This window comes from Oryctolagus cuniculus, chromosome 20, assembly GCF_964237555.1.
Source record: "Oryctolagus cuniculus chromosome 20, mOryCun1.1, whole genome shotgun sequence".
Taxonomy (NCBI): Eukaryota; Metazoa; Chordata; class Mammalia; order Lagomorpha; family Leporidae; genus Oryctolagus; species Oryctolagus cuniculus.
Genome location: NC_091451.1, coordinates 36,282,543 through 36,296,483, shown reverse-complemented (window position 1 = coordinate 36,296,483; position 13,941 = coordinate 36,282,543). Strand labels below are relative to the sequence as shown.

General features: G+C 56.0%; 1 protein-coding gene across 15 annotated transcripts in view; it reads left to right on the top strand.

The window, feature by feature from the left end:
* Positions 1 to 13,941, top strand: part of TTC7B (tetratricopeptide repeat domain 7B) — a 243,600-nt gene that overhangs the window by 19,783 nt on the left and 209,876 nt on the right. For 14 of the 15 annotated variants that reach the window (XM_070065535.1, XM_070065534.1, XM_070065536.1 and 11 more), the window contains exon 3: positions 4,478 to 4,646. In XM_070065535.1, the coding sequence (XP_069921636.1) occupies positions 4,478 to 4,646 (169 nt within the window). The remainder of the gene's footprint in view (positions 1 to 4,477; positions 4,647 to 13,941) is intronic. The other variant, XM_070065542.1, reaches the window with a different exon arrangement.

Genomic DNA, 13,941 nt, shown 5'->3' with positions numbered 1-13,941 from the left:
CCCAGCGTGGGCAGGAACCAGGAGCTAAGCTCTACCCCAGCAAGGACCCCCTTCCTGGCCCCCGTCTACATGCTGTGCTCTCTGGTCTCCATTAACACTCAGATTTCTGTCCCTGCTCACGTATCTTTCCTCCTTTGTCTCTCTGAAGCCTCTATACCCACTTCTGCTTTACACAAGGGCCTCCTTTGCCTGCCCCGCCCCCTCACCCACTTAAGTCAGGTTTGCTGGCTCCGGACACCTCCCCACCCTGAGGTCCTGCTTTTCTGGTCTCTCTGCAGGCAGTGCACTCAGCCCCGGCCTGCTCATCCTGTAGGGCCCTTTGTATCCCAGGATGTGTTTTCCACAAGGACACGAGTGTTCCATGAACGACAAAGCTCTGACGTCTTTTTCCTTTTAACCTGGACAATTTCTGCTTCGCTTTTCTCCTCTTCCAGTCTCAGAATCCTCCTTCGGCCTTTACTGTTGTGTCTGTGTGCATTTCTGTGCTTTCCCTTTCTCCTCTGCATTGGGAACTTGGGCCTGTGAGGGGCTGCCTGCCTCTGGGAGGCTCCCTGGACCCCTGCCCCACCGCAGCCCAGGGCTTGGGCCACAGGTGGTACGTCGACCTGTCTTCATGTCTGCCAGTTGTGAAGCCGCTGGCTTCTGGAAACCCTGACCCAGCTGCCTTCCAGTGATCTGTGTGTGTCTGCACTGGCCCAGCGCCGGCCGGGAGGCGGCCAAGTGTCCCTGCGCCGTGGGCAGGGTGGCCTGCCGTCTTCAGGATTCGCTGCTGCGTGTGGGCCTTGACACCCCGTACTCCACTCTCCTTGCTCTGTCTCTTCCTGAAGCCCGCGCCGCACACGGGCTCGAAGCTGGGGAACAGTTGTCCCCACATCCACGGGTGCTGCAGGGTTGGGGTGGGGGCAGGCGGGCAGCCGGCACACGGGGCTCACGGTGATGGCTGCGGGGTTCACATGTCCTCCAGGAGGTGTGCGGTGTGACTGGGTCTCGCTCATCCCTTTCCCACGTGTGAGCCCGTTTATTGTACCGGATGCTGGTAGCTTTTTGCTCCGCCCCCTCTACAGCCCGGTGTGGCAGAAAGAACACTGGAGTTCAGGCGTCCACCGGCGAAGCCGTGTGAGCTGGGAAGCTGCTCAGCCTCCCAGGCTTCACGCTTCCCTGTGTGCTTAGCTCGAAGCTGATTCGGGCAGTTTTTTCAAAAGTGAGCAGCGCTAGCGGCTAGCGGCGGGTCGTTTACTGCTGCCTTACTGGTTCTGCCTGGAGAGCCCCCCGCCCTTGCCGTTTTTCCCGCCTCGTGCACAGTCGCCCGCTGTGGCGTGGGGTGTGCCCCGCTGGCACCAGTGCTTGAGGAACTTCCTCTCTCCTGGCACCTGAGTCCCGTGCGTTTCAGCTGGGCTGGGGCTGGAAGAGCAGAGCCAGAGCAAGAAGTCTGACTGAGGCCGGCGCCGCGGCTCACTAGGCTAATCCTCCGCCTTGCGGCGCCGGCACACCAGGTTCTAGTCCCGGTCGGGGCGCCGGATTCTGTCCCGGTTGCCCCTCTTCCAGGCCAGCCCTCTGCTGTGGCCCGGGAGTGCAGTGGAGGATGGCCCAGGTGCTTGGGCCCTGCACCCCATGGGAGACCAGGAAAAGCACCTGGCTCCTGGCTCCTGCCATCGGATCAGCGCGGTGCGCCGGCCGCAGCGCGCCGGCCGCGGCGGCCATTGGAGGGTGAACCAACGGCAAAGGAAGACCTTTCTCTCTGTCTCTCTCTCTCACTGTCCACTCTGCCTGTCAAAAAAAAAAAAAAAAAAAAAAAAAAGAAGTCTGACTGAGAGCGCCCCGGTCCGGGTCAGATCCCTGCTTCTGAGTGAAGGCAAGAAAACCCTGCGTGAGCACGGCGGCCGCTGGCAGGCTGGAGCCCTGCTCGCGCCTCAGGCAGCTGAGTGACCTCGGCCGCACAACACCAGGGCGGCTCACCAGCGGGGCTCGCCGTGTCTCCCCTGTGCCTCTAGGCTGGCAATTTTCTTCAAGCTTACTTTCCACCTGGCCCTTCAGTTTGCTTTGTTTAAAGATTTTTTTCTTATGCTAAAACATACATAAAATTTAACAATATAATCATTTAAAATGTCATTTATTTTTTATGATTTCTCTTTTTTGCTTATTTGAAAGGCAGAGCAGGAGAGGGAGAGGGAGAGGGAGAGGGAGAGGGAGAGGGAGAGGGAGAGGGAGAGGGAGATGTCTTCCATCTGGTTTACCACCCAAAGGCATGCAATAGCTAGGGCTGGGCCAGGCTGAAACCAAGAACCTCGAACTCCATCCAGGTCTCCCATGTGCATAGCAGGAGCAGAAGCTCTTGGGCTGTTATCAGCTGTCTTTCCAGGCACATTAGCAGGGAGCTGGATTGGATGTGGAGCATCCAGGACTCTAACTGGTACTTTGATTTGGGATGCCAGTGTTGTAAGGGGTGGTTTACCCTTGCAACACAACACTGGCCCTTGACCTTTCCTTCCTTCCTCCCTCCCTTCCTTCTTTCCTTCCTTCCTTCCTTCCTTCATTGATATTTGAATGAGAAGGAGAGATCAACAGAGACATCCCTTTTGCTGGTTCACTCCTCAAATGTCTGGTTATGCCAGGCTGAAGTCAGGAGCCAGGAACTCGATCTACGTGAATGACAGGGACCCAGCCTTTTGAGGCATCACTCTGCTTCCGAGAGTGCACATAAGCAAGAAGCTGGACTCAGACTGGGGTTGGAACTCGAACTCACACACTCCAGGATGGCAGGTGCACCCTGAGCAGCGTCTTAACCGCTACACCAAGTGACTGCACACTCAGCGATTTCCGAGTGTCCCGTTCCCCGCTCTGTGGCACCAGGTGCATTCCTCGTGCTGTGCAGCTGTCACCACCATCCCTGTCCAGAAAGTTGGTGTCTTCCCCATCTGAACCTCCCCATGCACTGCCTCCGCTCATTTTGCCTTGAATCTCCTGGGAAACCTTCCCAAAATTCCCAGGCCTGGCCTGGCCTCACCTGGTGGAGGCCCTCTGTGGTGGGTGCTTCCCCCCACCCCATAGCTTTTTTTTCTGTCCTCTTAAGTCTGCTCTGATTTGTGTCCACAAATGTAATTTTAATTCTTGCAAATGGACCTCTGCCTTGGGCCACTAACAAACCCCTTTTGCTTTCTTCAGCTCCTTTTGTCTGTCCTGCTGCTCTGCCCAGTTCCACCTGTTGTCCCTGCCCCTTTGCAAGAAGTGCCCCGAAGCTGACCCCTGGGGAAACAGCTGCCCGCCTGTGAGAGCTGTGGTTTACACACAGCACAGCTCCGCGGTGCGCTTCTGCAGAGTGAGAAACCCAGCCTGCGACAGCCTGGGGTCCGAGGAGAAGCAAAATGAGTGGCCTCCTCTGTGCCCAGCTGACGAGGGGGGGAGAGGGAAGGGCGGAGATGGGCCTGTCGGGATGAGAGCATTGGAGCCATGACGGCCTCAGCCTCCCGGAGGGCTGGATCTGTGACCTCAGCTCCCCAAGTTTGCATGTCTCTGGAAAGAAAACAAGTCCTGATTTTTGCACCATTTGGCAAGTGTTTACTTGGATTATTTGGGCTATAGTCCAGGGCCAGGACTCCTGTGCTGTGGACAGAACCCGCCAGGGTGTCCAGGCAGCTTCCTTTGTGAGACAGGCGCACCTGTGTTTTCACTAGGAATCGGTCCTTCTGTCCTGGGCCCAGCCCAGCCCACAGCACCAGGGGAAGCCGTGGGGTTTGTGGGTTTTTTTTTTTCCACATCAGCTTTTTGGAATATCCTTTACCCAGAATGCTTCGGGCCAGAAGTGTTTTTGATTTATGTTTTTCTGATTTTGGAACATTTGCATAGGCCTTGCTGGTCAGGCACCTTTAATCCGAAAATCTAAAATCCAAACGCTCCAGTGCTGAACAACTTTTGGGTTTTGGAGCATGTTGGATTTCAGGTTTCAGATCAAGGACGCCCAGTCTGTATAATGCACATAACGTACAATTTACCCAGCTAAAGTAGGTGATTCAGTGGTTTTTTAATATATTCACAATTGTGTAATCATCACCAATTCTAGAGCATTTTTATCACCCCAGAAAGAAATCCTGTAACTGTTAGTAGTCACGGCCTGTTCTTCTAGTTCCCCAGTCCTAGGCAAACGCTTGTCTTTTTTTGTGGCTAAATAGGGTGGACCACTCTGGATATCTCATATAAATGGAGTCTAGTAGTATGTGACCTTTTGTGATCGGCTTTTTCACTTGGCGTGATGTTTTTGGGTTCATGCACATGGGGTCTCTATATTTATTATGACCGAGTGGTATTCCACGTGGTAGCTGGCCCACATGTTGCTGTGTGCAGGGGCCATGGCCCTCTCCGGCTGTAGTGAACAGTGCTGTGTGAACAGCCATGTTTGGGTGTCTGTCCAGGGTGCTGGGGGCTTCACAGCGGGGCCCACGCCAGGGTAGGAAGACATTTGTGTCTCTGTTTTTCCTTCTAGTCAGAATTCCTACAAGAATCCAGTCTGATCATGGCCAAGCTGAATTACGTGGAAGGCGATTATAAGGAAGCCCTGAACATTTACGCACAAGTGGGCCTGGATGACCTGCCGCTCACGGCGGCGCCTCCGTACCGGCTGCGGGTGATCGCTGAGGCCTACGCTACCAAAGGTGAGGCCTTGCCTTCCCCTGCCTCGTCCTGCTCTGTGGAGCCAGCTGGGCCCTGGAGCCTCCTGTGGGTCCCCGTGCCCCTGGCTAGGGATGGACTCGGCAGCCGCCAGCACTGTGTGCCCTGGGTCACGGTAAGCCCACAGCCTGGTGCTTCTCAGAGCCTCAGTCCTTCGTTACCTGGAAGGAAACGCGTGGTGGTAAAGGTTCTTCCTAGCTATCGTGTGACATAAGAGCGGCTGTTGGTGGCAGCTAATCAGTGTACCACACATGCAGGGGCTCCCATCCAGCCGTCAGCGGGCCGGCGGCTGGCTGGGTTTTTATCTCTTCATTCCACCTCTGGGTTAGGACGGGTGATTGGTTGAGGTGTGGCAGTCACCGTATCCATCAATCCTGCAGGGGCTACCGTGGTCCCTACGCAGGGGCAGGACATATGGCTCTGCCTGAAGGAGTGGGGAGCTGGGGTGAGCGGATGCAGTCCCGTGGAGAGAAAGCCAAAGAAGGGCCTGAAGCTGCTGCTGCGTCATCTGTAATGGGCATCATGACAGCCTCCTCAGAGAGTTGCTAAGAGGATTAAGTCAAATCATGCGTGCAGTGCACTTACTTAGGACCTGGTGTACGCTAAAATGCCTAGTAAATGATTTTTTCCAAATGTCAGCACAAATGAGGCAGCAAATGGTGAAAGTCAGTAGTGGGTCACAGCTTTTCAGAGGCCAGTGGGGCCAGGAAAGCTTCCTGGAGGAGGAGGGACACTTTACACCAGACTGACTGACGCAGCTCCTCTCCTTCCTGCCACCTGCCGTCCCAGTCACGCATTGTGCCTGACCACGGCTGGCCCCAAGGCCAGGGCCCTTGGTGGCTTGGCCTGTGCAACAGCAGTGAGCTGGCCACCCCTGTGCTGTCCACATTTTGTGGCTGAGTCGTGGGCGGCCAATGGCCCAGCCTGTCAGGCTCCATGGTCCCGTGCAGTCTTGAAAAACCAGGGATGTGACAGGGATGATGTGCTCATCCTTTCCCTGGGGTGGGGGAGGGGTGGTCCTCAGGATCAGCCAGGTTCATCTGATTAATCCTCTACATGTCCTTGTGGGCTGTGAAAGCGTGCTGTGGCCCTTGACTGGCTACTCTTGGTTTTTTGAGGCCGTTTCTGGGGTCCTGAGAGTGCCTGCCTGTGGGGTGTCCTGGGGCCTGTGCCACAGCTGCCCTGTCTCTCTCTGGTTCTCACTCAGCTATCCATGTGACTGAGGCTTCTGGGAGGTGTGTGTGTGTGTGTGTGTGTGTGTGTGTGAGAGAGAGAGAGAGAGAGAGAGAGAGAGAGAGAGACTGATTGATCGATTGACTGATTTGGGGCCAGGAATGATATTTTGGAATGAGGACAAATCCTCATCTGGGGGCAGGTGTTGTGGTGCAGTGGGTTAGGCTGCCACTTGACATGCCCACATTCCATATCTGAGTGCCACCCCGAGTCCTGGCTACACTGTGCTCCTAATCCAGCTTCTGGAGGCACTGCGTGATGGCCCGCGCACTTGGTTCCTGCCACCCGTGTTGGAGACCTGGATGGGGTTCTTGTCTCCTGGCTTCTGTCTGGCCTAGCCTCAGCTATTGCAGGCATTTGGGAGGGAAATGGATGGAAGAACTGTCTCTCTATCCTTCTCTCTCTGCCTTTCAAATAAATAAATACATTTCCAGTCACTTGGTTGAGCTGATGCCTGGTGGCGTGTAGCCAGACTTGGTTTGTTGGGGGAAGGAGTTGGCTCTGGGGTCTTCATTTTGGCTCAGCAACAGAATGGAGGCTGACTGTCTGCAGGTGACTCTCATGCCTGGCCCTGGGTGGTTAGCCGTGGGCTCCCAGCTGTGACGCCGTGGCACTTGGCTCTTGGGACGCTGGCTCACTTGTGGGAGACCTGGCTCTGGCTAGTTTCTGCCCAGAGGAAGTGGCTGGTGGTTCCAGGAGACCCAGGATCCTGAGAGCCAGGTTGGCCAGGTGAGAGGCAGTGGCGTGATGGTTATAAGCACCCTAGATGAACCTCGCTCAAGTCCGTTTCTGCCATGCACTGGCTGTGTGGCATTGTGCCTGTGAACTCTTTGTGCCTCAGTTTCTGCATCTGTCACGCTTCCGTTGGGTTTTCCTGAGATAGTAGCTGTAAAATGCATACAACAGTGCCTGGCACAGAGGGAGTGTGACGGAGACGTTAGGGCATCAGGGGGACTGGAAGTGACATTCACAGAGATGTCCAAAGACAGGCCAGTTCTCTGTGAGGCAGTTAGGAGGCTTTCGGTCCTAGCTCTCTGTAGGCAGATGCTTGGTGTATCTTTGTTTACTGAGGTCTTAAGAATGTTCAAGGGGATGGGGACGGACCTTGTAGTGCAGTGGGTCAATCCGCCACCTGCAATACCAGCATCCCATATGGGCGCCAGTTCAAGTGCCGGCTGCTCTACTTCTGATCCAGCTCCCTGCTACTGTCCTGGGAAAGCAATGGAAGATGTCTCAAGTCCTTGGGGCCCTGCACCCCTGTGGGAGACCCAGATGAAGCTCCTGGCTTCAGCCTGGTCTAGCCCTGGCCATTGCAGCCATTTGGAGAGTGAACCAGTGGATGGAAGATTTTTCTCTCTTTCTCTGTCTCTCCCTCTGTGTCTCTAATTCTGTCTTTAAAATAAATAAAATCTTTCTAAAAAAAAAAAAGTAGAAGTTTCAAGGGGAGATTGCCAACAAGAATGCATGGGTGTGGGTGGACAGGGTGCCCCTGAATCAAAGCTGTGCACTGCTGGCCCGCAGGCTGCCTGAGATGGGCTTGGCTCAGCACGTTCAGTGCCTTTGAGAGCGTCGCTGACATTTCAAAATCGGGGCCATCAGTTAACACTTGACTCTCTGCCTTCTTTGGGAAGAAGAAAGGAACTATCTCCTCATTTCCCAGGGCAAGATCAGGTCAGAGCTGAGTGGCAGCTGTCCCCAGCCCATGTCCTTCCTCTGTGCCACCTGCACACTGCTGTAGGAATTCGTCTTCCACGGTGACCAGACCCTGCGACTGCACTGGACTCCACATCTGCTTTTCCAGCCACAGCCTGGAGCTCTTGGCCCAGCCAGGGCACGTTGGCCTGGGCTCGCTGGGAATCGGTTACTCAGAACCCCTGAAGGGCCAGCACCGTGCCAGGGGCTTTCCTGTCTCTCGACTCCTCTAAACCCCTCATTTACAGACAGGAGAAACGAGCCTGGGTGAGGTTGCCAGGGTAACAGTGGCCCAGGTAGACTGTGAGATTCCTGTGTGCATCGTGCCCCCACACCCTTTGAGTACCCCACTCAGTCTTCACAGTCATCCTATGGGGCAAGCCCTGGTTTTTCTATTTTACTAACAAAGAAAATGGGCCCAGGGAGGTTAGATGGGCTTGCCCAGGTTCCTACAGCTGGGATGCGGTCCAGCTAGGGCTGGGCCCTCTAGACGGTTCCGAGCCCGTGCTGTCACCCTGAGTGGCGGAGGGGACTCAGAGTGAGTACTGTTTAACTCCAAAGCTGTGCTCCTAACACCTTGCTCTGCTGGCACATGGGCCGGGGCACACCTGGGCCAGGGAACAGTTCCTCAGCGACAGCACGGGGGTCCCGAGGTTTGCATCTGCACCTTCTCAGCACCGCCCCCGGTTCCTTTGCCTTAGCTCTCGCCCTTGCCTGGGTTTCATCCTGCGAATTCTGACCTTCAAATCACTTGTCTTGTCTGCTCTGAAGCCCTCTGAGACGCACCCATCATATTCGGGGCTGCCAGGGCACAGAGCCTCAGGATTGCATGGGGAATAGGCTAGATTAGTGGTAACGGCATCAGGTGCCCCTGCCAGTCTGAGCTCCCGCAAAGAGGCAGCTCTGCCCCGACCACTTGCCATCCCGGGGACACAGCCCGGTGCCTCGCACCTAGCTGCTGTTCGAGATTACTGAACGCAGTTTGTGGAGGTCCCCTGCTTGCGTTTCTGCCTGAACGCCCACTGCCCCACCTAGGTCAGGCTGTTCTGGTGCCTTTGCTCCGAGCACGTCATGCTCACATGTTTTCTTTGCCTGTAGGTAACACACTGACTCAGCCTTCCTGCTGGTTCTGCGAGCACCTGTAGGAGCCTGCTGACCTCATGCCCTAACAATCTGCCATGGGCCCCTTCCCAAAGCCTGCACGTTGCCGTTCATTGCCCCCCCGGGGGGCTCCTGTGCCGGCCTCCCCGCTCTCCCCCGTCTCTTCAACCTGAGCAGATGACAGAGGATGGGGACGGAAGCAGTGCGGCAGCTCTGCAGCTCGCGGTGGTGCTGGGTGCTGGAGCGAGCGGAGGCCCCTGCTCTGCTACACACTGGGGAGATCTCAGGCACACTGATGTTCTCATGAGGGGGAGGGAGGCTGGGGACAGCGGGCAGGTGTCCGCCTCCACATTGAGCCCTGGACTACCGCAGCAGGCGTCCTTCTCTAGCGAGGACAGTGGGGGCTGGAAGAGGCCAGACTCCCTCCAGACAGCCTTTCTCAGCTGCCCTGGGCTGTGCCTCGCCACGGTAAAGGGACTGCAGACACCTCAGCCAACGTGAGGAGGTCTTGACAGCGAGCGGGTCTAGGCGGGCAGGGCAGCTCAGCCCCCTGAGGCCCTTGTCCCTCCTGGCCCTTAGGGTGCAGTGCACATCTGCAGGCTGGAGCCCGACTGCTGGCGTGCTGCAGCTCATGGAAAGGGGAGGAGAGAGACGTCAGGGGTGAGCGGAAGCCACACACAGGCCCTGCTGACAGCCAGTCTGTCGGTAAGAATGACTCCTGGGAGTGTGGCCACCGGACACCAGGGGACAAGGAGGAAGAGGTCGGGGCAGGCAAGCCTCGTGCTACACTTGTTTTTTGGGGCCTAGGAGAGAGGTCGCTTGCACTCAGGAAAAAGAATGGGGCACCGAGGACCACGGGACTGGACGGGGCTTGGTTCCCGCCAGGAGGAAATCACGGCGCTGGAAGCAGCAGGTGCTGCTCAGCTTCCTCTCCGGCTGCCTGGGGGCACAGCAGAGAGCTGCCCCGAGCAGACGGGGTCTTCCCTACCGTCGTGCACACCAGCGTTGTCTTTCCTACTAGGGAGACTGCCAGGGAGGGGACGGGACCTGCCTGCATCCCGCATCAAGCCAGGGACAGGGCTGGGACTAAGGGAGGTTTCTTGGTAGAAAACCTGCCAAGCTCAGGAGCTCTGTGCCAGGTTCGAAGGTAGTACCACGTGGGGAGCTCTGCAGGGCCCCCTTCTCTGCTCCTCTGTTGTCCTGGGCCTGGCGTCTCCCTTCATGCAGTGACCAAGGGCAGGGGGCCTTCGAGCCCTATTGCCCACGTCTGGTCACTGACTTTGTCACTTATTAGCTAAAGGATCTTGGGCAGAATATTTGCCCCTGGGGTGTGGCACCAGATGGATAGATTCTCCAGATGCCCCAGGAGCAGCCGGTTGTGGCGAGAGGGGCGAGGCTGCCTTTCTTCCACGAACTTGTCCATGGTCTTGCTGTCTGGCAGCTGGTCTGGCTGTTGAGCTGTGAGACCTGGATCAGTAAGTTTAGAGGGCAATCTTTAGGGAGGATCAAGGACACCCCTGGGGCCTAGAGAGCTGCCTAGGGAAGGGAGAGTTGGTGGTGGTGCTGAAGGATGACTCAGGGGTCGGGGGCAGCTGGAGGTGACCCTGATGGGACTGCTTGAGGGTGGGGCTGACTCCTGTGTCATGCACTTCACCAGTCTTGCCCAGGGCTGTCCAGGGAGCTTAGAAGTCTGGAGTTGGGCCATGTTAATGATTTTGTCACAAAAGGCTGCTCACATTGGGAGGGACCAGTTGGTTCCTGCTGTGTTCCTTTAAGAGGCCAGAACAACTCACACAACCGTCAGACGCTGGTTTGTCTGCATCCAGAAGTTTGGCAAGAGGAGCCCTCAGGGGAGGAGAAGCCATTTCTGGATCTGGGAGCCGGGGGCTCATCCTGCAAGGCCACGCCTCTGCAGTGTGCTGGGTGTGGTGGGAACAGCAGCCGGAAGTGGGCACAGATCACTTAATGACCTCCCCTGGGGCTTCTCTCATTGCCTGAAGGTGGCTCAGGCACTCTCTCTGGACCACCCAAGGATGGAGTCCCTGCCTCTGCAGCAGGCAGCCCCAAACCCTGAGAGCGGTCCCCCAAAGCTGCTGTGCTCTCTCAATATTTACAGAAAGTTTGGATCTCAGGAGCCCGTAGACCTCAGCTTAGTGCCATCCACCTTCAGGCTCATGGCCAGAGACTGTTCTCCAGTGAGATGTTTTGGGTTAAGGTGCCTGGGACCTGCTCACTGCCTTCTCTGGGCCCTGTGGATAAATTGACCAGAAACAACCCCTGAGGATTGATTTCCTGTGTTTTTCCACCACACTTGCTCAGTCCTGGGCACAGGGGTTGTCTAAAAAAAAAATTTGGGACAAGATGACTTGGAATTCTGCAGAGAGCAGTGGCTTTGACTTGAGGATTGTGGTGCTCCCAAAACGCTGTGCCATCCTGGGAGCGCAGCGAAGGCTGTGGAAGACAGCAGAACGAGGGTGGGTCTGCTCCTGCTCCTGCGGGCTGATTCCAGCTGCATCGGGGGAGGTGGGCCCCCGACTGCCTGACCTGGGGATGAGTGTCCTGAACATGCTTTCCTTTGCTGCTTCAAAGCTCCTTTTTCTGTCTTGAAATGAAAAAAAAAAAAAAGAGTTATTTATTTTATTTGAAAGGCAGAGTTACAGAGAGGCAGAGGCAGAGAGAGAGAGAAGTCTTCCATTTGCTGGTTCACTTCCCAGTTGGCTGCAGCAGCCGGAGCTGCGCCGATCCAAAGCTAGGAATCAGGAGCTTCCTCCAGGTCTCCCACGTGGGTGCAGGGGCCCAAGCACTTGGGCCATCCTCCACTGCCCTCTCAGGCCACAGCAGAGAGCTGGACTGGAAGAGGAGCAGCCTGGACCCAAACTGGTGCCCATATGGGGCAGGTGGCAGCTTTGCCCACCATGCCACAGCACCGGCCCCTGTCTTGAAATATTGAATACAGGCAGCAGCCCCAGGGCTAGTACCGAGAGGACCTGAGGCCGTGTTTGGATGTGGTGGGAGAGGGTGCTGCAAGAGAGGTGTGATGGCGGCCGGTGACAGGTCGGGAAGGTGGACAGGCCCTGCCAAGCCCTCTGCCCAGCCCAGCCATCTGCTTGGCAGATGGAGTAAAGGGGAGAGGTGGATGGTGCCAATCCAGTCTGCAACTCAGACTCCATCCTCCAGGGCCCTCCAGGGAGGGCCACAGCTGCTGGCTTGGGCACACGCAGAGGGGAACCATGTGCGGAGAGGGGACCCAACCCAAGTCAAAGCTCTTTTTCAAGGTGGGGGTGAAAACCCAACCACACCGACTCCTGCGGCCCTGGGTCCAGGACTCAATATGTGGTTCTGTTTCTTGGGCCACCTTCCCTCCGGGCTCTAGACCCTGGTTCTCTGAGGTGTGATGCTCCAGAATCTCAGCCAGATTGTCCTTGTGTCACGGAGGCCCCGGCTGGCTCATGGCCGGCACTGGCTTGGCCCAGCAGGGCTGTGGAGGAGAGGGCTGGCCCCACTAGGGGAACCCCAAGGAGGGCAAATCCCTCTGACAGATGTCCGCAACCGTGGCTCCTCAGAGAGGAGGCCTCTGCTCAAACAGGCTGTGCCCTTCAGCCCCGGATTCCTACAGGGCAGCCACTGCCCTATAGGAGGAACAAAGGGCACTTGGGACAGCCAGGGGACTGCTCTGAGTCTCTGCCGCCTGGAGATGGCCAGGGGACCTGACTGTGTCGGGCAGGTGAATGCTTCAGGATTGGGGCTAGGGGAGAGGTCGCCAGGAAGGAGGAGCCGGCCATGTGTTTGGAGGGCTCCTCGCAGGAAGCAAGGCTCCTGTGTCCTGACCTCAAGGATAGGGAGAGCCGGGTGGTGGAAGCTGCCCCACGTCCAGTGTGAGTCCACCTCTGGAAGGATCCCTAGCCTGCCCCGGTGCCCCAGGGTTGGGCTGCTCGGTGAGGTGAGGGTTCCTGTGGATCAGCGTTCGTGGAGACCTACCTGCAAGCCAGGTGTAGCGCTGGGTGACTTACTGGGTTGAGTGTGCTCTCCCTGAGAGCAGTCCCCCACCTCGGGATTTCCATTCCCTGCAGAGGAGTTGAGAAGCCGTATGTCGGGGGGGGGGGGTTCACAGCAAGCCCTGGGGACTCTAGAAGCCATGCTGTCCCCACGATCGAGCTGCCTCAGTGGGAGCAAACCCCCTTATTTGCGGCGGGGTGTTGTTGCTGAGGCTTGTATCGGAGAGCCTGCCAACCCCGGGTGCTGGTCATATTCATCGTTTAAGGCTCACTTTCTTGTCTACATGGTGGGGCCCATGATACTGTTACAAGAATACTGAGCAGACCGATGAGACCAAAGGGGAAGAGTCTGACATGCATAAATGTGAGGTCAGAGGAGACTTGTGAGTCTGACCCACCTGTACCTGAGTTGGCAGCAGCAGGTTGCTGTGAAAATCATACCCTCTCCAACTCGGGTCCCCGAAGGTACCTCTAGCTGTCCCTGGTTGGACTGCTTGTCCCTTCTCTTACAATTTTATTTCATTTTTCTTAATACACACAAAAGACATGTCTGAAGAACAACAACAAAATGCATTGCTCTGTCTGCCCAGTGAGTTAGCTTCTGCATCTTCCACTCACGTACTTGAGATTTTTTTTTTTTTTTTTTTTTTTTTTTAGTAAAAATGGGGTTTTGTCACATGTAGCTTTGTGACCTGCTTTTTCCTCTTCCCTATGATCATGAACACTTGCCAGGACAGCCGATGTATCTCTGCATCATTTTAGCTGCTGTGTAACATGACTGTGTGGATGAGGTATAGTCTCTGTTTGGACATAGAGGTTGCTTTCAGCTTTTCCCTGTTAACCCCCAGGCTGTGAGGACCACCCTCGGACCTAAAGAGAGCTTTCCAGAGGTGGAGTTTCTGGGGCAAAAGAGAACTCTTTCCAGACGGCCCTGGGGCATGGCTGTGGCTGTGTGCTGCACCCCTGCAGTGCAGTGGCCAGCACCTCCCTTCTGAGGGGACCCCTTGGACTGCGTATGGACCTTTATTCACCAGTTGTGTGTTGAGTGTAGACTACTTGGCAAATAAAAGAAACACATACATAATGTATAATTAAATCCTATTTATATCTATTTAAAATATTTTTAAAAGATTTATTTATTCATTTGAAAGATAGTTACAGAGAGAGAGAGAGAGAGAGAGAGAGAGACGGAGAGATAGAGAGATATCATCCATCCACTGGTTCACCCCCAGATGGCCGTAATGGCTGAAGCTGCGCC